Source organism: Erigeron canadensis, chromosome 7 (assembly GCF_010389155.1).
Source record: "Erigeron canadensis isolate Cc75 chromosome 7, C_canadensis_v1, whole genome shotgun sequence".
In the NCBI taxonomy this organism is placed as follows: Eukaryota; Viridiplantae; Streptophyta; class Magnoliopsida; order Asterales; family Asteraceae; genus Erigeron; species Erigeron canadensis.
The window spans coordinates 26,694,257-26,718,109 of NC_057767.1; the positions used below are offsets into that span (position 1 = coordinate 26,694,257).

The 23,853-nt window shown below is 31.3% G+C and overlaps 1 protein-coding gene across 1 annotated transcript; it reads left to right on the plus strand.

Annotated features, from left to right (window-relative positions):
* Nucleotides 1-20,975: 20,975 nt before the first annotated feature.
* Nucleotides 20,976-23,132, plus strand: LOC122607169 (xylan glycosyltransferase MUCI21-like). The gene is made up of 3 exons (XM_043780098.1): nucleotides 20,976-21,223; nucleotides 21,327-21,392; nucleotides 21,819-23,132. The coding sequence occupies exons 1-3, from the start codon at nucleotides 21,022-21,024 to the stop codon at nucleotides 23,027-23,029; spliced, it is 1,479 nt and encodes a 492-aa protein (XP_043636033.1). The 5' UTR covers nucleotides 20,976-21,021; the 3' UTR covers nucleotides 23,030-23,132.
* The last annotated feature ends 721 nt before the right edge of the window (nucleotides 23,133-23,853 follow it).

Here is a 23,853-nt window from a genome sequence, read left to right on the forward strand (position 1 = left end):
CGTGTCCGACTTAACGGTTGAAACTTAACAACGTTTGGCGAGGGACGATGAATGAAAAAATCTGCCAACTTTAAGGTCAAAATTGTAACTTTTTCACTTAAGGGATGAAAAATAAAGAACGTGCCAATTTTATAGACGAAAAGTGTAATTTACTCATGAATAAATGAATAATAGTACCTATTAAACAAAAAAGTCAGAGTCGTGGGACTCATATTAAATGAACAACTAAGTTTTTAATTGATATTGATTTTAATATTTTATATACAATATGAATGGTGAGTCGGCGGTAATTTGGAATTGAAAACAGAGCACAGATGTCAACGTGTCAAGTACTCATATTAAATGTCCATGGGTTTTTTATTTTATTTCATGGCTTACAATAGCCCAAGTATAAATTTGGACATCAAATTCAAAATTTTCATACTAAAATGTAGAATATATATATATATATATAAATAAACTTTATAAAAAATTATGGGCCCCAAAAAAGTTAGACCCGACTCTTTAGCACCATATGAGCTATGTAAAAGTCGGCTCTACAGATAATGGTAAAGCCTTACACATATCTTATACAATTAAATGTTGACCATAAGTCGTTAAAGTAATTTGAAGGAAAAAACCCTAAAACTTGTGTTTCCTAATAATCAAACTCAAAATCTTGAATTAAATTAAACATGCATCTAACTAGCTGAGTTGACCATCGTAGTTAAGCTTGAACAAATAAAGATGTCTATGTATTAGGGGTCCTACACTCCTACATTGCTAAATTAACAATTGTTTAAGTGGTTAATACGAAGGAGCTTTCGTGGTTTATAAAAGGGAGGTCCGACCCAAGTATATATATATATATATATGGATAATCAAATAAGAACAGTTTTAAAATAAGAACGGTGAGAACATTTAAAAAAACCATTTGGATGCATTAAAAGTCCATAAAACTAACATAGTGCATAACTAATTATCATTATTTAAGTGTATAACAACACATTGGCCTGTCAAAATTAAAAAATCATGTTTTTTGTTTTGTGCATCCATCTTGGATGCATATTCTTCAAAATGATGCATCCACAAAAAAACGTGAATTTTTAGATTTTGGCTGATCAATGTGTTGTTAAACACTTAAATAATGATAATTAGTTATGCATTATGTTAGTTTTACGGACTTTTAATGCATCAAAATGATATTTTTTAAGTGTTCTCACCGTTCTTATTTTAAAACTGTTCTCACCATGGTATTACCCTATATATATAACACCTGATCACACAACTAAATATCGCTCTGATTAGTTTATTGGAAACTATTTTGACTTTTTCTTTTTTTTTGTCGAATTTCTAGATGCTATGTTAATTACGGTAATACATATTGTTTAAGCTCTTGTATTATGAGAGACATATAAATTTATTTAGGTGGTGTTTGTTTGATACTTAAATAAATTAAGTTATGACTTAATCAAAAATATTTAATTCATTAAGTTATCAAAAGTGTTTGTTTTTTTAACTTAATAAACAAAAAACAACTGTATTGACTTAATCCATACATATATTACTTATTCATTCAATCACTTAATCAATTCAATCATTTAATAGTTGAAAAACAAAGGTGGTCTAAAATTTGTTTAAAGTACCTCAGTCGAACAAAAATCCAATACCAAACATCAATACGTTGGTGCTAGGTTCATTTTGCAATACATTTGGTTTATATATTTTTTCTTAATGTTCTTTTATACTAAAACATTTTCCGTTTGTGATTTCTTCTTATTTTTTGTAATTTGATTCTTATTTAATTAAATTTTTAAGTTTTCTCTCTCTCTTTTTTCTTTTTCTTTTTTTTTTCTATTGTAATTCAAATAATATTATAATTGGTGTGAACAACATTTCAGCAACCACGACCACTTCATCACCGCAGTTGGACAGTTTTATGATTTGGCAATTGTTATCTATACTACTATATAAAATTTATGCCCGACCCCATGTTGAAAAGTTAACATTTTCGGGACATGCAAAATTACTATTTTACCCTTAATGAATTAAATTACACAACCATTTCATTATCTTCTAAAAGATATCAACTTCTCTTCTATACTTCTATACTACTATATAAAAGTTATGCCCCCATGTTGAAAAGTTAACATTTTTTTAGACATGCAAAATTACTATTTTACCCTTAATGAATTAACTTACACAACCATTCTAAAAGATATCCACGTCTCTTTAAAATCAAATAATTTTAATCAAATACGTACACCACTTGACGCATTTGTTGCTCGTCACCATCCGTCGATGTCACCACATCACTTTCATTGTCATTACCGCCGCATTGCGCGGGTACCATGCTCGTACTACCATATAAAAATTATAACCCCTTGAAAATTTAACAACTTTGGGACATGTGAAATTACCATTTTACCCTTAATTAATTAATTTACAATCATTCCATTATCTTCCAAAGATATTATCTCTTCACTTTTAAATCAAATATTCTTATAACAATTACCTACACCGCTTGACGTATTTGCCGCCACCAACGGCTGTAGCCGCCATCATCATCCGTCGATGCCATCACATCATTGTGACTGCCATCACCGCCACATTACGCGGATACCATGCTCGTATTAATGGGTTTGGTATCATTTTGATCATCATGAGACAGGGTGCACTTGTTTATATGATTAATTTTAATATATTAGAGCAAGTGGTAGAGTATTCAGTATTATATGGCAGTATTTTTATATTTTTATTTTATCTTTAAAACGGCATTATATAGCATTAATAATAATAATAATAATAATCTTAATCTTAATCTTAATATATACTATATAAGACAGTTAAACTAATGACTTATTAACCAATCAAATCGCTTAATTTTATCAAATTGACTCTCGCTTATGTCATCATTTAGATTAACTATAAATTAAAAATCCTAATAATCATTATCCAAATATATTATTATATTAATATTTATATTAATTTGTAAAAAAAAGTCTTATTAATTTACACTTTTTTGTTTTCCATCAATAATTTATACTTTTGAGCCCTGAAAACTCAACTTATATATATTTTTAAGCATCAACTTGAGTTTTATATATATATATATATATATATATTTTAAACATCAACATGATAATTTTTTTTTAGAACGACAATATATACATATTTAGTTTTTTAAAGTTATAATTGTCACTCAAATTAATAATTCTAATTGTTATCAAAGAATATGAAAACAATCCTAATTGTTATTTAATTATCATAGGACAGGTGATTGAAAATAGACCTATTCGTGTTATGTCTTGCATCATGATCAAATACATATACTTGAATGTTAAGTACAGGATCACAAGTATATTTACATTTTAACTGTGATTATTGTACTACAATTTACAAAGTATAACATTTAGAACCTTATATCTCAAAACTATAAGCTATTATGAACTAAATATATAACGATCTAATATTGATTATATCGTAAACCCCGTGTCTAGTGTTAGACACGGGTCTAAAATCTAGTAACACTATTAATATATAATGTCTCGAGTACTTGTAAAGTTGATTAATGAAGAGCCAAACTTGAAACTCTAAGATTTTTTAAAATATTTATTAGAGAGAATATCATATCTCCCCTCATTAAACAATACATACATCAAATAAACCCAAATCCATTTTAAAATATCATTAAAGTCCCGGATAAGGTATTGAACGCTCTAGAAGCGATTATTCGAAAATTTCTATGGAGTGGGTTGGGTAATGCCAAAAAAATTCATTGGGTCTTGTGGGATAAGGTAACTCTGCCTATTTCTTCTGGTGGGTTGGGGTTATCAAAGCTAAAAGATGTTAATATTTCCCTCCTATCCAAATGGTTGTGGCGATATAGGAGCGGACAAGAAACTTTATGGAAGAAGGTGATTGTATTGATTCATGATACTAGGAGGTGTTGTGAAACGAACAAGACTCGATAACCAAGTAAAACGAAAAGGGAAAATTTTTTTTTTTACAACCGACTAATTCTCCATATATTAGTCTACAACAGACTAATACTCCATATATTAGTCCACACAGACTAAAACCACAACAGACTAATACGCCATATATTAGTCTGCAACAGACTATTACCCTACATATTAGTCTACAACAGACTAATACTCCACATACTTCTGCACAAACCCATTTTGACCCAAAAATTCATTTCCACATATTAACAACTAGTAAACTAATCACAAACACATTTACAAACTTGTTAAAACATACCACAATACAACTAATCCAACAACGACCAGAATTCGAAAAGCAATTGACCAAGCATATCCATAAACAAATATACCAAAACATGACCATAAACAACCAAATTTGTACCATGAGCCAAAGTAGAGAGGGACAACTAGGTTTCTACCAAAAACATGACATTCATCCGAGAATAGCCAAATTACCTTCCAAGTATTTACAAACAACTTCAAGCTCTAATCCTCCTAATCAAACCAACCTAGTTCCTTCTTCCGGAACTACCTATAATCAAAAGGGTAAACAACTGAAAGGTAAGCGAAATGCTTAGTGAATATACATGCATATAATCATATAAACGAAGGAGGGCAATGCTCAAGGGATTGTTGCATATGGACTATGACACCGTCGTGTCATATCCATAATACTCACCCTTGGGCTAGGCATTACATGGATCCATATAAGCAAATGATTACGATCACAATCAATATATCAATAACAAATGCTCCTCATGAGCCAAGGACACCAATTAGGCTCGTAATCATGCTCAACCACAAACGTGGGACTTAACGCCAAATCAATTACCACCGATGGACACACTCAACACCGAATGGTAATTGACCCGACGAATATACAAGATTATGCAAGTATACTCACCTCCTTCGCGACACAACAAATAATCAAGATAACCGCAAATGCACAAAACCAAGCTTTCAACCTATTATTATAACATAATGCATACATAAGACGATAATCACTTTCCAAGCTATCTCAACATAGCTAATCAATCTTTTCACTAGCATTCTAACCTCTAACCCATTTCACTAAGTCATTGAGTTGCTTACTTAACAAAGTTTTCATATCAATTCCAAGATTTCATCATCATCATCATCATCATCATTATTTCAAATATTAGTAAAAATCATCATTATCATAGTTGGAGCTTCACCACCAACATTCTTATTTTCAATCAATAATAACATAAGCAACCCAACAACTAACTCATAATATTCCATAATTTGGGGGAAATTCATATTTGGGCTCAACACTATCAAAACCCCCAATTTATATATTCAAGAAACCTAATTTCTAATAAGGAAAGGAAATTAGGTTAGGAAGCAATTACCTCAAAGGAATATAAGATCAAATTAACACTTGAAATCTCAATTTCTTATCCCCCCATTTTCTCTTGATAAATTCGGCCACCACTACCACTATTTCACCAAAACCCTAACTTTTTATTCTTGAAAGATAATAGGATAATGTTCTTTTGATGATTATTATTTTTATTTGAAGCCTTGGATTAGTGTTTACAATTTGATTTCTATGGAGGTTTGGAAGAAATGAGAGTAAGGAGAAAGTAGTATGGAAGATAGTGGAATTATGATGCATCACAACAAAAGTGGCTGGCATCTCCTAGTGATGCCACGCCCCCTTCACACTTTTGGGTAAATTTTTACCCACTATCCGTTAAAGTTCCAACTAAATTAACCCGCTTTTCAAAAACAAAATACTAGGAATTTATTTTAATGTCAAAACTACAAAAAGGGTTAATTTATTACCTTAAATTATTGGGGTGTTACAACTCTCCCCCACTTAGAACGGATCACGTCCTCGTGATCCAAGCCATATGCAAAGACGGATAATACACTAATATATCATGTTCGGATTCCCATGTGCAATCGGACATCCTCCCATGCTTCCATAAAATCTTGTAGGTTCTCACCGTCTTATTTTGAACTCTTCTAAGTTCTTCTTCCACAATAGCGATAGGTTCTACCACATAATTCAATTTGTTGTCAACCTCTATCTCTTCCAAAGGTACATAAGCGGCATCGTCGGCAAGACACTTTCTAAGACGAGAGACATGAAAAGCGGGATGAATTCCCGATAACTCATCGGGCAATTCTAGACGATATGCAACTTTTCCAACCATAGCAAGAATTTTGAAAGGACCGATGAAACGAGGACTCAACTTCCCATGTTTTCGAAATCGTAAGACGCCTTTCCATGGAGACACTTTCAACAAAACTCGATCTCCCACATTGAATTCACTTGGCCTTCTTCTTTTGTCCGCATAGGACTTTTGTTGATCTTGGGTCGCCTTAAGTCTTTCTTTAATCACATCAATCTTTTCGATCGTCTTCAAAACCACTTCCGTGCCACCAATTTCTCTTTGCCCCACTTCTCCCCAACAAATGGGAGACCTACATTTCCTACCATACAACATCTCATATGGTGGCATTTGTATACTTGAGTGGTAACTATTATTGTAAGAGAACTCCACCAACGGTAGGTATAGATCCCAAGTCCCATCAAAGTCGATGATGCACGCCCGTAGCATGTCTTTAAGAGTTTGGATAGTTCTTTTACTTTAGCCATCGGTTTGAGGATGATATGCGGTACTAAACTTAAGAGTTGTGCCCATCTCTTCTTCAAACTTTCACCAAAAGTGAGAAGTGAAACGAGTATCTCTATCTGATACAATGGAGATTGGAACTCCATGCCTTGCTACCACCTCCTTTACATAGATCTTCGCCAAAACTTCGGATGAAGATGCTTCACGAATGGGAAGGAACAAAGCACTTTTCGTCAACCTATCAACTATTACCCAAATTGTGTCGAATTGATTTCTTGGCGTCTTGGGCAATTTAGTGACAAAATCCATAGTGAGATTAAGCATGTAATCTTTTGACACAGTGGTCATCAATGAACCACATGTTGAGGATGAAACACATGGTGAGGATGATTCAGATTATTGCCCAAGTGAAGAGAGTTATCACAGCCATTTTAGTAGTGATAATGAAAATGAACTATTGAAAGAGGAACAAGAAGGTTACGCAAATAACAAGGAAAATCCAATCATGAAAGTGCATTCAAAGTTTCCAAACGTAGTCGAATTCAGAAGAGCTTTAAACCATCATGCTCTTATAAATGAATTCGAGTACTTCATCGAGAAAAGTGAACCTAGGCGATTCACAGCAAGGTGTGCATAGTTAGATTGTAGATGGAGGATTCATGCTTCAATCATGCAAGATGATATTATTTTTGAAGTAAGTATTTTAATATAAGAAATATAATGTTCTTACTTATTTATATTAGCTTATATGTCTTACGAATGTTTATGTTGAGAAGGTTAAAAAGTTGGTAGAGGAACACTCTTGCAGTCGCAACAATAAGGGTGGTAATAAATGTGCCACTCAAGGATAGATTGCCGAAGCTGTTAAGGACAAATTGAAATCTGATGGTGATGTATCACCTGCAAATCTCAAGAAGTGGCTAATGAAAACTTACAGTGTTGAGATTCCATACCTTAAAGTTTATAGAGGTAAAGAGCAAGCTTACACGGATATGTATGGAAAATGGGAAGACTCTTTCTTAAAGATGGATATTTTCAAATAGGAGCTTTTAAATAGGAATCCGGGAAGTGTTGTTGACATTGACTTCGAAATAGATGGCGATAAGAAACATTTCCTTCGTTTTTTTTATTTTATTAACTGCTTGCTCTAAGGGGTTTTTAGTGGGTTGTCGTCCTTACGTTATTTTGCTTACTGAACGATCTTTATGTTCTCTTTTTGGTCACATGGGGTGGCTTAGGCATATGAGTTAAATAATATAAGTTGTTTTGTTGCTTATATTTTGTTAAAATGTGCAATGGAGATAATGGGTGGATGTGAATTGTTAGAAGGTTATGGATGAGAAAGATGCAATTATGTTGCTTTACGGAACGGTTTTTATGGACTGAATATACTATCTTGAGAAGGTATTAGCAGTTTTAAGATGTTGAATTTGTTGAGAAGGTATCAGCAGTATTTGTTAGTTGAATTTGTTGTCAAGTCAAGATGTAGGTTAGTTTGTCAATAGGTGCTTGGGATTGTCAAGCGCTGATTTTTGGTAAATGTTTGTAACTTGGAGTGGTGTACTCGTTTAAAACAAAAGGAAAGAAAGAAAAGTAGTTTGTTGCTATAGTATCATTATGTAAACAAATAAATGTCATGTCGTCTGTTATGGTACTTAATAGAAAAGGAACCAAAGAGGTATAAGAGTCATTACAAAATTAAAAAACAATAATTAAATAATTTTTGAGATTTAATGGTGATTAAAATGATGATTTGGGGATATATGATATTTTAAAATTCAAAATGGGAAAATTTGATATTTTCAAGTTGACTTGAGTATATATGATATATAGGTGGGTTAGGAAGGGTATTTATGAAATTCACTCTTTTATTAGATTTCAATTATGTTGTTGTATGATGTCAAATAAAAAGTACTTCTTTGCATGTTATATGCTAGTTTAACTTTTTGAGTATTTTCTTTCAATTTTAAACCTAAATATTTTTATTTGTAACATTTAATATAGAATAAATAATTGAACTTAGTTTTAAATATATTTTTCGTTGATATAACTTTTATTATAATACACATACATATTTCTAGTTAAAGTTATAAAAAAAAAAATTAATGTTAAATTAAGACATTTAAAATGTGACGGATGAAATATATGTACATGCAAAATATTAGCTTTAACTAGTTGATCATCTTCGAAATTTACCATTTAAAAACATACATGTTTATGGTGTTGATTAATATTTCTACATATGAGATTTTACACAATTTCTTGTTCTTTCAAAAATCTGGTTTCTCATTTTAATTGGTGGGTGGATTGATGAATCAAATCATTTGTTTGCCTTTCTTCCTCCATAAAGTTCAATTTTTTTTATTACATTTTCTGGTGATGACTGAATTAAAATGGTGGTATTCCTTAAAAGCGTTGTTATTTGACAACAAAAATCAATCACCATTAATATTATGAGATATTTGATTGAATTTTAGGTATTAGTCACCAAATTCTCCTAATTAAATCAAATATCTCTTATGAAGGTCATATGGTTAAAATTTATTCCAGTAATTATTAGCGTTATAGGAGAAAATATTGGTACTTAGGTAGAAATGTTTAGAAAATGGCCATATGGTTAAAATTTCTACCGTAGAATGAAGGCCATTGGCCATATGGTTAAAAATTGTTTAGAAAATGAGCCAAGTCCGAATCCATGAAATGTTTATCACTCCCCTTGACAAATGAGTGTCTAAAACTCTAAAAGTCTAAATCCATATATGCTAATACATTATGGCCCAACCCAATAAATGCGTAACCCATGTAAATTATCATCATAACGGATAATATATGTACACCACCATAATTTGTAGGTGAATGGGTTGGGGTAATATATTTTAGTTGTATGGCAGACCAAGTAACTTTTAAAAATCATCTAACGTTGTTTGGTGGCCATATCTGAGGAATCCGATGTGTTGTAGTGATAATTAAGAAACAATGATGTGGTGCCAGTGTGATATAGGTGTGGTCATGTATTCTGCAACGACATGTAGCGCCTAATTAACGTTTAATTGACTTTCTTTTCGAAGCAAGGGCAACTTACAACTCTCAGCCACTTTGTCAATATGAAAATATGTTTTACATCCGGTGGCATGTCTTTCTTGTGGAAAAGCTACAAATTTCAAAAATGGTGTGACATGACAAGTTCCATTAAAAGTTAAAACTATGAGAAGACACTGGTGGTGATCCGTATACCAATTTTCACATTTAAGTAGAATCAAATCGAGTTTTCTACCATGTTTAACTCAATCTAAATAATAATGGAATTGATCGATAAAAACAAAGTGGATATCGGTATTGTATGTGGATAAAAAATGAGGTGGCCCGGCACTTTTATTGGGCTTTAAGCTAGGGAAATATTAGCCCAAAAACTTTAGATAGTGGGATATATGATATGGGAAAAGTTAAATTAGAGACTCCTTATTTTAGATATTGTTATGGACTCCTTCTACCTCCTTCTCCGGCCACCACCACCATCATCTCTAACCACCAGCACCACCACCATGATCATCTCCGACCACCACCATGATCCTCCGGCGACGGCGACCATCTCCGGCGAGACTTACACATGTGTAAGTAACTTACACATGTTGTAAGTACAATTTTTTTTAGGTAGATCACCCATCACCGGTCACCCCTATGACCTATCACCCTCTATGACCTATCACACTATGACCCCTCAATGACCTATCACCCCCACCAGCTTTGGTTTATGAATATCCTTAAAGGCGAAGCCCGCTCTGAATCATAATTTTTATTCAACTTACACATGTGTAAGTTGTACTTACACATGTGTAAGTCTCACCGGAGATGTCACCGGAGATGATCAGTGGTGATTAGATCTGATAAAAATGGATGGTCTAGATCGAGTCCCTAACAGTCCTTAAAATAAATAGTCCCTAATCTAACCCACCCCTATATTAAGTTTTGCTTATCTGTGATTTATGTTAATAAAAACATTTCCAGATGCATATACAAACACTATTTGTAACGTGAATGCACAAAATGAAAATGTTTTATTTTTGTTACATACAAAAAAGTTTATGCCATTATCAGTTGGTACTTACTAACCTTTATCACTGGTTTATAAGAAAAGATTTAAGGACCATACAAAATCCAGCTAAGTTCTTTAACATCTTAAAACAACAGTTGCAGAATGAATATACGAATAAGAAAACTTAATAGAAAAATTAAAGGTGTGTTTAGTATGAGGGTATTTTAATGGACAATAATGGGTATGAGAGTGATTGTACCTATACCTATATGTTTGTTTAATGGTTATGAGTTTAACAAAAAAGTTCGAAACGTTTTTCAAACAAAAAAAATCAAGTGATACATACTTACTTGCTTACATTATGTAGATGCAAATTTGTTGTGACAATCGCAATATAGATTTGATTATCGTTTATGTTTTAGGAATTATGTTTGTAATCATTTAAATAAGAATTTGTGTTGATATTTAATTATTACGAATGAACTTCAATATTATATCTGTTTGTGTTTTATATTGTATTTGTGTGTTATATATTGTTTTACAGGTACAAGAACATGGAATCAAGGTTTATAAGTGTCGTAGAACACTTAAACGGTGATTGAATGTTATGTACGAACTAAACGAAGCCAAACAAAGCACCAAGGGGTCGAACCTCGTGCTGACGTCATCAGCATGTAGGACTGACCTCGTGCTGACGTTAGCACGAGGGAGATCGATTGATGCTTATTTCGGGCCTAATACGTAATTAAGGCCGAAGCCCACACAACCCAATAATCTTCTAGTATAAATACAAGACCTAATCTACGGAATTAGGTTAATCTTAGTGAATCGTTTGGTAAATCTACGAATTAAGGTTAATTGTTCCTTCGTGTGATTACCTACACGAACCACAAGCTTTGTGCATCTCCTTGGGTTGGTTAATTGTTCATTAATCGACGGAAGGCAATAGCAATCTAGTTATCTCAAGAGGATTCCGCACTCTTGACATAACGAATCACATCTTATTACGATCCACGCAACAATAGGGTACCTTACACATTCTCTTTATTCTTTATATTAAAAAATTATTATATAAATGTCAATTTTCCCCAATTTTAATAGTATTTCAACAAATTTGAAAAATAAAACTTTACAAAACTATCATATCTTTTTATTTATAACTTTTCTTTCAAAGCTATGCGATTATCAAGTCAATACTTAAATCAAACCCCGCTTAAACGTCTTGAAAAGAACATTCAAAAGAATTAGATAACTTTTGTTTAGATGAACAAAGCACGTGACTTACTAAAAGTAGGATACTCTTCTGACAACAAAAGCACGTGCCTCACATGTTGTTGGATCTACGAGTGATCAATTATTGTCTTTCATTAATCCCTCATCATAATACATCACGTTACCAATTGTTCAAAAGTTAGAAACAAAACTTATAATATAAATGTGTTGATTGTAATGATAGAAGAATCAATATTAATCTTATTGTAATTGTAAATTTACTTAAGACAATTGATGTAATAATTACATAAAATCGTTAGATAATTATGTGAAAATGTACGTTTTAAGCTGGAATTAGTATCTTTCAACAACAACAAATATTGTAATAGTTTATAAATTTAACTCTATAGACTACAACCATCACATTTTATCACCTTAAAAATATTTCTCGTGTGAGCATTATGCTTTATTTATGCTTCTATCACATTTAATTTACTTTTCCTCATCAATAATCATAGTGATTATTAGATCTTATCATTATTTAAGATTTATTTTTAAAAGGACATATTTCACTAAATGATAAAAAAAAAAAAAAAAAAATTAAAAAATAACTGTTTTTCTTTGAACTCTCTTGATGAGTAACTTATTACAAGACAACTTTTGATACAATCTGAACCAACTTTCACTCCTCGCTGTGATATCAACCACGTTGGTCTATCACATAAGACTTCACACCTTAATTTCGTGCTCCTCTTCCAGCACGATATGCGGCTATATCACGAATCCATTTGGGATGCTTTAACGGTGAAATAGAACATCAGGCAACAACGATCAAATTTTTCAAAATTCACCTTTAATGATTATATGGAATTTGTCAAACAAATGTCATTATGAATGATTAAATGGTCAATGGAATAAGTGCAAATGCACAAGATAACTCTAGGCCTAGGGTCAAATGAAATAAATATCATAGAAAAGTATCACAAGTTACATTATTGTTATATTGATTTCTTAATTTTCTAACTTTCAACATATCCACGAAGAAACTTATATTTGGTTTTGGTTTTACTTTCTGTAAGCGTAAGGCTAACTTTAGTAGACTAGTAGCTCTAATGAATTAGTTTACTTGAAGACATATGATTTTTGTACAAATATCTAAACTGTCAATTGTGCATTTCCAATAATTCTGAGTAGAAAACAGATTAATTAAAGATAGTCACCAATATACTTTTACCTAGTTTGATCAGAAGCATGTAATAAAATGATAGAATTTATCAATAGATAAATCAACATGATATCTATTGTAACAAAATCTAAAATTTCTGCATCGTAATTTAGTTGCAACAAAAAATAAGTGTTGTATATATGTATATGAGATCTACTAAGAATGACCATGTGTTTTGGTCACTTGGTGCCGTGTGCTCTTTCATTTCCAATTGAGTTTAATACTGAGATTCATTAATTTATATTTTATTATGGATACTATAATAGTAATATTTGAGATCAAATATTACTATATGCCTTTGAGTCTTTGACTTTGAATAATATCTTCAAGTAGTTTTTCTACGAATTCGTCAACTTCACTTATAAATGAATAAATGTTCCAATAAACTAGAAAATTCAAGATTCCTAAAATATGAATGCAATGAAGTAAATCCTTGCTTGTGATAAGAAGTTAATTAGTGGCCAAATTAACATGTAATTTGCTAATTATATAAGTATGGTAATTAACGTGTGTACCGTTTAATATATGTGATTTCTCAACAAAAACGAGTATGAGACGTATTACTTTAAAATCATAAACAAAAGAGTCATAAATTGCTATTTTTGACTACTACATATTGCAAGTGCAACATGCTTTAGCTTAATTAAAAACAACAACTACGAATTTATTCTTGGATTAATATATGTTTAACTTATTATGTACTCAAAGTGATGAATATGTATGGGTGCATATGTACCAAGCCTTGTGTGAAGATATGGTACTCCTTTTGAGTATCGCTTTCATTGATGTTTCTTGAAACTACAAAAACATCACATAAACAAAGTGATCATGTATTGCTATTCATAGATATATACATTGTAATTGGAGGGGTTTCAATATACGTTATTAATTTGTGCACATTTCTTCACACATATATCCACTAGTTGAATTAATGGATAAGCATGTTGATCGATCTTGAAGTGTTTTTTTAACTTATATTTTATACATGAATAATCTTTGAATTAGTAAGTGTCACGTTTAGGGAAATCCTTTTACATTTAATTCTCATCAAAGCTTCCTATTGTACTAACATGTTCATCACGGATCCAATGTGCGCATGATCCAATGAGATCGAGACTTTGAATATTCTATCAAGAGATCAACATCTAAAAAGTCCACTTCAATTCATTGAATAATAGCTTCATGTTATGTCTCCTCACTAAATGAGGGTTTGAAATTAACAAACTATGATACTTGAGGTGTTACTTGAAAGTGTCACATCGTCATCAATTTTAGAATGCATATTCCAATAAAAAGTTACCTTTGCGGTTTTGCAAAGAGTTGATATAACAATATATATGCAAATTCATTTGTGTAACTGTGTAAGAGATGCAAAATAAAGCAAATTACCGAGATGCTTTATAAAAGTACGAGCATTAAAAAATATATATTTAAATGTCAATACATTTAATAAAATGTATTAAAATTACCATCATATAAGCAAAAACCTAGTTGACACGAAAAGATAAGTGTCTCATAAAAAATAAAAATATGATCTCTTTGTTATACAGAGAAGAAATTTGATAAAAACAAGGAGTATTATACGATGTGAGACTTCTATCATCAAAGAGACCCAAAAGATATATGTAATAAATATTAATTCGATGATATATTATTGAAAATAAAAGTCTAATTCGAATTTGAGACATCTCTATTTACTATTTAGAACCAAATTGCATGTTTACTTCTTTCATGAATCTAGCTTGTGATTCATCTTTTTATTCACAACGAAATGAAGCTAGCATTGTCACATTCAAGTCTTGATGGTCATGATTATATTCTGTTTATGCTCCAAATAACATAGAATTGTTTGATCTCTTGTCACTTTAATTCTAAATAAGCGAAGTTATAATGTGCTATTATTATTTCTAACCGAAAACAAAGTTTAATAACTTAGGTTAATAAGTACATTTTATAAAACACGTTACAAGGTTGTGACACAATACATGTGAAGTGGCTCCACAGTCTCTCTAGGGATTCCATACCATCACATGCGAAGTCTCACTTTCTGTTTCCCATTACATAAAAATTTTATTAGCACATTCACTGCTGGCATTTTTGGTTTGTTCCTTATTTTATTGTTTTCCAAAGAGGATAAACTCAGATGATCGAAGTCAATTATTTAATCTTTGTTTCGCAGGGAATATGACTTTTAAGTGGTCAGTACTGATAAACACTAAATACTTCATTAGATGCGTAGTTATTATTTTATGTTCATAATATTATATGATATATTCCCCTTGTATATATTTGTGGCTAAAATTTGATAACTGTCGACCTAAACTGCTCGATTATCGACTGTCTATCTATAATGTAAGACATACTTGACTCACGTTAAAACTGGTCCACAATCGATTGCCTATCTATAATGTAATAAGACATATATACTTGACTCACGTTATTGATAACCTTGAGACTTTGCTAGCACTACAAATAATGTTGCATTTGTTCACACTTTTAGTTAGCGTGAACAAATTAAAAATTTTGTCATGCTTTTATGTGTGTAAAAATGTATAGAACTAAAAATGTGTAAAATTTCTCCACACTAAAAAGTGTGTAGAATTTTCACACTTTTTAGTGTGGACTTTTACAATTATTTTGTAACACCTCATTTGTTCACGCTACCTTTTTAGTTAGAGTGAACAAATGGGTGTTACAAAATAATTATGAATTTTCACACTCAAAAGTGTGAACTTTTAAATATACACACTTTTTTATTGTGAAGAAATTTCTACACACTTTTAGTTCTACATATTTTTACACACATAAAAACGTTGACAAAATTTTTAATTTGTTTACACTAACTAAAAATGTGAATAAATACAAAATTATTTGTAGTGTAGTTACAACTTTCGTCCCTTAAAGTTTAGTAAGTTTAATAATATATACTCTTATTTTAGACCTTTAATTCATTTTGATTATCATTCTTTTAATAAATTGTTAGTGATATGACGAACAATGAAGTCTTGGTTAGCTATGAATGTTCATTATATATCATTATATCATATTCCGACTTCCACAAATTAAAGAAGTTTGTGCTTGGTTTGAAAATACAACATTCCTATAAGAAATACTATTAGTTTGCAATTTTGGCATGAAACGGTTATTGATGATGATGTTATGATCAGTTGGGAGTATAGAGTAGCACAACTGCTTCAACTTAAAAGTTCATTGACATGTTAATATCGTTGATCATCTAAAAGAAAGAAAGAAAGACACCATCAAATGCCTAGTATCATTCTCATACTAAGAGAGTCCGAATTATAGCATGACTTGTTTTTGTTTTTTTTTTTTTATTTTATTTTCCAACGGTTAAATTTATATTCAAGAATTACATCAAATAATTTTGGACAAGTTTTGTCAAGGCGTCCAAAAAATAGAAAAAACTTTTACAACGTGTACTCGTCCAAAGATAACAAATTGATACAATTTGACTGGATCTTCACTTTTGCATGACTTGTAATGATCTATATTTAGCAAATTTGTATAGAGAACCAAAAGATGTGATACTAAAAACGACAAAGATTGGATATTATTGTTGTGTTCATTTAAATTAATATGGTTAATACAGTATTTACATGTTTAAATGTATCCATAATAATTAGCATAATTGACCATTATTCATTTCTCATCATGGTTATGGCCTTATGGGAATAGTAAATTCAGTGGCGAACCAGACACGAAATTCACCGGTAACACAATTTTGTCCACTAGTTTTGTATCAGCATAAAGTAATAATAACAAGGATAACGACTAAATTGTTACGACTTTTAACGTTTTTTAAATATTTTTGGCTATTTATAATGGATTTTTTAAAACAATTTTAGTAGTTTTTATTTATCATTTAGTTGTACAGATACATTTTTGTAAGTTTTATTGATATAAAAATATTTCAAAAGTTTAAATTTGGTCACATTGACCGGTATCTCATATTTATTTGACTCGTATCACCAATAAAAAAACATCATTTTTTGAAAATTTTGCACTACATGAATTTAGCGAACTCGTAGCCCCAGCTACGCCTAACATGAATGTGGTTCCGCCCCTGAGTAAATTAGTAATGAAAAAAGGTAATTATAAAGTTTGGTCGTGATTGACTATATATATATATATATATATATAAGAGTAAATATAATGTATGTCGCTGAGTCATCACCAGTGCTGTTAAAAAAATATATAGTGTATAAGGATACAATCAAATTCATAATTCATAAATATTCATTAGGGAATGAGTATTGGAACTGTTCCATCTGTGTTAATTTCATGAATCGACTTCTTATGTGAGTCATTACAAATTTAGGTGAATATAAAAAATAAAAAGTATGATTCATCATTTGTTGAATTAATCAGATCGATTGTTTGGGCTTATAGATTTAAAAGTTAAAACATTATTTCATTAATTTTTATAATTATAATTAGTTGTAGTTGGTCTCAAAAACAAAAACTTAGAATACAACAATATTAATATATATTTACTATACGAATATTCCTTATCCAAGTTGGTACTTTTAAAATGAATTATTGAAGACTATATATAGATATTCTATGTTGATAATTTGGAGCTTAATCAATTTTAGCAATCCTAGGATAAAAGCCTTGTTATTTTACTTATCTACACTGACCTAGAAGATATCTTATATGAATTTAAAATGTCATTGTTGCAGCAAACTCTCATGCCATTAGCTTTTCTTTTAACGGCAAAAGCGAAGTTTTAAGGCTATTGGGGTGTCTTGGTGTCCTTAGTGCTTTTGGATATTCTTTGATGTTGAAACTTATCTAAAACTAATAAGTTTTTGAAAGATGTCTTTGCTTAAAGATATGCCCTTACTTGTCCTTACCTAATATATTTTTGTTTTTAGTGGAGGTAAAAGGATATGTACGGATGTTTGTATGGTTGGATATAAAATGATAAGATTTGAAGGATTTGTAAAGATGTATAAGGATTTGTAAAAATATGATGTGCCAGATCAAGAACGCCTTAGATAAGATTATAAGGATATGAAAGGCGTCCTTAACATCACATTGGAGATAGCCTAAGTGTCATCTAATAAGACATTAGAAAACATAAGAAAAAACAAACACAAATATTTAGAAATAAAACTATACCACAAGCTAAGTATATTTCAAAATTTTAAGTGCTAAGATTATAACATGAATTTTAAACTCGAGCCGATTACTGATTACACTATGGCAAGAGAAAAATCTCATCAACAGATGCCGAATCATCGATTTTTACTTCAAAGTTATTTTTGATGTAAGCCCAAAAAACCATGAGGACATGAGAAAATGTGTACAAAGGTGAAATAACTAATAAGAAAAAGAAAACTACACCAAGTAGATGTACATAGTCTTAGAAAAGACCAAAAAGACACCAACATAGACAAAGTCTCAAACATAACAAGCCTGCAAATCAGCAGTAAAGATGAGAACCTACGTGTCTTGTGATTATTATTTATTTTTTTTTATTTTTTGCTATAGTTTTTTTTTTTTTTTTGGGTCCAAAGCTTCACCAAAGTCTGATTTCGACGATCAGGTTGTTAAAAGAAGTATCTTGATCACCAAGTTTCACCTTACCTAAATATGCCTAAATCCTAATAAGGTGTTTGTTGAAATCAATTATGAGAACTATCATTAAGAAATCATTACTTTAAGGCAATACAACTATTTTCATTAAACAAAAGTTAATCATTATGTGAATTTGGCTACATATAAAGTTGTTTAAGAGTTTGAGGTTGTCTTTTTATAACAATTTTCCTTTTAAAAATATGTATCTACCTACTCATAAAAATTAACTTTTCAATTTAGTTTATTGGTGATAAAGTTTTTGTGCGTATTGGTTATTATTTTTAGAAGAGTTGTTTATGATATATTCACACTAATGAATTATAAATTTTATTATGAATATCAAGCAAGAGATGGCGCACTTGGTTAGTTGCGTTGCGGGTGACTTATTAGCCACTTATGTCACTAGCAAAAAGGTCTTTCTGTCGCGAGTGATGTTTCAATACTAACTCACGTATGATAGTCGTGTGTGTGAATGTAGCATCAATCACTATGCGTGTAAGGATGGCTTGTTTGAAATATGTTATTCTTTCATCTATTAAAGACGATCTTTTTATCAGGTATTATTATTAAAACTTTGGAAATTTTATCAAAACATACCAAATTAATAACATAATCTTGACTAATACCTAATAGATACAACCTACACTAATACTTCTAGCTAATTGTGAACAATTTTGTTGTAGATTCCTTTCGATTCATAGGTATGTTTAACAAACACCCTAATTAAAACGACTAATGACAATGAAATATTCCCACTAACACTAACATAATACGAGTACTACAAAATTTAATTGGCTAGAATACTAGACTACCACAGAAAATTGTCCCGTTACTCGCTTGCACGCTTAGCTGGCTTCCCTGCCCCCAATTAGGACACTTCACCATTCCCAAGGCGCGTGAATTTCACGATTGCCACATAGATAATTTTCAAAGTTAACCCCCCTCAATTATTGAATATGTACAAATTCACCTTGATGTTGAAAACAATAACTCACTTCCTTGATTTGGCATCATTACTGAAATGTCAATTTGAAGGGGTCACGTTACAATATTACAGTACATTACTATTTGTACTATTCTGAATACATAGATTAAAACAAGTAACGTTACTTGTTTTTATATCCTTTACAATCATTATGTCATATATTTGTATAAGAAAAAAAAATCACTTATCCATATTGATGATATGTTATTATATTCTATACATTTATATTTGCAGTTTATCTACTAGAGTGGTTTAATCTTACATTGGTTTGTATTCAAATTCTCAACATGATGGTAGCTTGATGGGAAAAGAAAAAAAGAACATATAAAATTTTGCTTCCTAATCGCATGAATGTAAGCTTAAGCTCTTACTACATTTTCAACTTTTTAAATTAAGTTTTATGTTATATTTAAATTAAAGTGATCATCGTCAATAACCATTTCAATTCATGATTAATTACCAACATTTTAACTTATTCTAACATTTTTATCATTTTACCAAATGTCCAAACCTTTTATAAAAATACTGACACATAAATTATAGTAATTTTTTTATGCATGTTAAGCGGAGTCTTAGCTTAAGAACTGTATTTAACATTTTTTTAATTAATAAAAACTTAATTATTCATGAACAAAAGTTTATCATGAAATTCCATTGATTGATTACTAACTAAATCAAAAATCAAGGTTTAGTAATAAAATCCAAAACTCACACCAAATTGAGCATGAATTAAATAACTAAATAGATAGATATGTGCCGTACGTTGCTATCATCGAAAAGAATTTGTCTATACATGGCACCCATACGGCCATACACACGATGCCCATTCTTTCAAAAGACAAATGAAATAGAACAATCAAATATTCAAACATATTCTAATATGTTTTTATATTTTATAGTGTAAAAGAATGAAGAAAGAACACATTCTTTCGAAACATATAAACACAAGTAACAATCATTTTCATTAGTGGAAGCAAAGAGACTTCTAATTAAATAAATCAAGAAGTATTTGAATTTAGATTTAAAGTTAGAAAAAAATCTTATCCATTTGAGAAAAACTCAAAAATCCATAAGGAAGTACATGCCAAATTTTCAAGATTGCAAATCTACATAGGGACTAAAAACATTAACTCATAAACTTTCAAGGGTCCAAATCATAAATCACATTCAACATCCCCTATACGCATCGCTGTTTTGACTGTCAAAAACTCATATCTCACATATACCAATGGCTGACTTGGCATCTCTGTTTGCCAGCTCATTTCTCCATCTTCCATTACAAGAAACAACCCTCCATAAAACCCACTCAATCTTCTTCATTTCCCTCAAGTTTCTTCCCATTTCTCTCCCTCCAAAAGTACTTGCACAAAAAAAAAAAAATTTGCAAAAAAATGGTGCATTATCAAAGATACATACAACTTAGAAAAGGTGTCACAATAGCTACTTATGTTGATGAAGAAGATGCATGTGTTAACATGAGTGGATGTAACAAAAGATCAAAGCCTAAATTTTTAATTTTTCTTCTTTTTTGTACACTTTTGTCCTCTTGTTTTATTCTTGCACCACCATCATCATCAACTCTTTCTCTTCTTTGTAAGTTCCTTTTTTTTTGAATAGTACTTTTCACTTGTACTTTTGGTTATAGTTTTTGTGATTGTTTCTAATGAGATTTATGTTTGCTTTTGTGTTTTTTTAGATCCTTCTAATGGTCAAGAAGAAAACCATTCAAAGACTAAAGATGTTTGTTCCTCTGTTTCAAATGGTATGTTTTTGACTGACTGTGTTGTGTTATATATATTTTTTTACCATTTAATGTAACACATATACTTGTAATTTTTATATGATGTTGCTAACGCAGATAAATTATTTGCAACTTTACCATAAAATTCAGAGGTGATATTTTGCTCTTTAACAGAGCTGTCATTAAAAAAAATTCTTTTTAAATATATATAAATATATAATCCACTTAGATATGTTACAATAAATGATTCCAAAAATTTACATATGCAGTAGTTGTGGGGTATGAAGTAGTTTATGTGCTAAACAAATCTAGTTAAAAAGAATGAGACAAAAAAAAAAAACAGTACAATATATTTTGACCCAAATAATCCTGCTTGAGTTAAAATTTTGATAAAACAGTGAAAATGTATCAAATGTTGATTTTTTTTTTATTATGTTATGTTTACAGGAACAATATGTTGTGACAGAAAAAGTCTTAGATCAGATGTGTGTGTGATGAAAGGTGATATTAGAACCCAATCTTCTTCATTCTCAGTGTTTCTATACAACTCCAAAAAACAGCAGCAAGAAAAGATTAGACCATATACTAGAAAATGGGAGCCAACAACAATGGCTACAATCGATGAACTAACCCTTATTGCCAAGAACTTAAATGGTTCTTTGGCGAATAATGGTCACAAATGCGATATTAAACACGATGTTCCTGCGGTTTTTTTCTCAACTGGAGGGTACACAGGAAATGTGTATCATGAATTCAATGATGGGCTAATTCCGCTTTACATTACTTCTCGAAAATTTAATAAGAAAGTTGTGTTTGTGATACTTGAGTATCATGAATGGTGGATAACGAAATATACGAATATCCTTAAACATCTTTCTGATTTTGACCCGATTGATTTTAGTGGAGATAAGAGGACTCATTGTTTCTCTGAAGCTGTTGTTGGGTTGAGAATTCATGGTGAACTCGCGATAGATTCGTCGTTGATGAAAGGAAGTGAAACGATTAAAGATTTTCGTGATATTTTGGATAAAGGGTATAGGCCTCGAATCCAAGGTTTGGTTTTAGAAGAGAATGCACAAGTGAAAAATAACCCGATTAAGATGGTGGGTGGATTGGAGAAACCGAAGCTTGTGATCATATCAAGAAACGGGTCACGGGCCATTATGAACGAAAACGTGTTGGTGAAAACGGCTTCGAAGATCGGGTTTTCCGTGACGGTGTTAAAGCCGCAACGGACTTCGGAATTGGCAAAAATTTATCGAGAACTTAACTCGAGTGATGTCATGGTTGGGGTCCATGGGGCCGCCATGACACATTTTATGTTTATGAGACCGGGTTCAGTTTTTATCCAAGTTGTACCTCTGGGCACAACATGGGCTGCTGAGACATATTATGGTGAACCCGCGAAGAAGCTTGGTTTAAGATACATCGGGTATCAGATACTTCCACACGAGAGCTCTTTATATGATGAATATCAAAGTAACGACCCCGTCTTAAGAGACCCGAATAGTGTCAACGACCGAGGATGGGAATTCACAAAAAAGATTTACCTTGATCGACAAAAAGTGAGGTTAAATCTTGCACGATTTAGGAAGCGTTTGGTTCGATCTTATATTTACACGATGGCAAAGAGGAATGGCATGGTTCGGTCTCAATAACACATGAATATTGTAAGATTCTAACAGATGAGTAGAATTGGAATGGAATGTATAAAGTTAGTGTATATGAAATATGGTAGTCAAGATAGATTTTTTTGAAAAATGTTTACTTATTCTTATATTCTTTTATTTATTACTCAAAAAAAATATTATCAATCACATGCTTACGGATAGTAGTTATCTACTCGTATTGTTTTTATGATTTACCCTACGCAATATATTTTGAATTAAAAAATAACATTGTTGATAACCAGGAAATCAATATATTTTGAATTAAAAAATAACATTGTTGATAACCAAGAAATCGATTTAGGGTGATGGCAACGTATGAATTAAAGGCGAGTGGTTGCTGGTCACCACGCGTGGAACATCGGCGCCAACAGGTTTCCACCCACGGGTGGTTGAGTTTGAGCGGAAGTTCCACCCATTTGGAAGCTGCGTGAAAAGTGACCGTTGAGGCCACAACGGCTAGTTTTTTTGAAACTGATGAAATTTATATATAGATAGATACAAACGGCTATATATCTATTTTCTCTCCACCCTCATTCTCTATCTTTTTCATCCGTTTTTCTTCACCAACATCTCAAAACAAACTCAAATGGATCCTAGATCAACCAAACGTATTGCCAAGAACATGCGGGGAAGATACCAACCCGTTCCAAACAAACCCGTTCGAGGTCGTGTTCTAAACCAACCCCAAAATCCTCCACCACGTATGGCCGATACATCCGTGTACAGACCACGTATGGCCGATCCATCGGAAATTTTCTACAACTCCCAACCAGTGCCGCAATCTTCTCAAATGTATGAGGTGGCCGACCTTG

What these genes read in the sequence shown, in the direction of transcription:
- LOC122607169 (XM_043780098.1), top strand. Translation starts at nt 21,022, where the DNA reads ATGGTGCATTATCAAAGATACATACAACTTAGAAAAGGTGTCACAATA. An exon ending in ATCAACTCTTTCTCTTCTTT is followed by an intron (nt 21,224 to 21,326) that starts GTAAGTTCCTTT and finishes GTGTTTTTTTAG; the next exon opens with ATCCTTCTAATGGTCAAGAA. An exon ending in TTGTTCCTCTGTTTCAAATG is followed by an intron (nt 21,393 to 21,818) that starts GTATGTTTTTGA and finishes TTATGTTTACAG; the next exon opens with GAACAATATGTTGTGACAGA.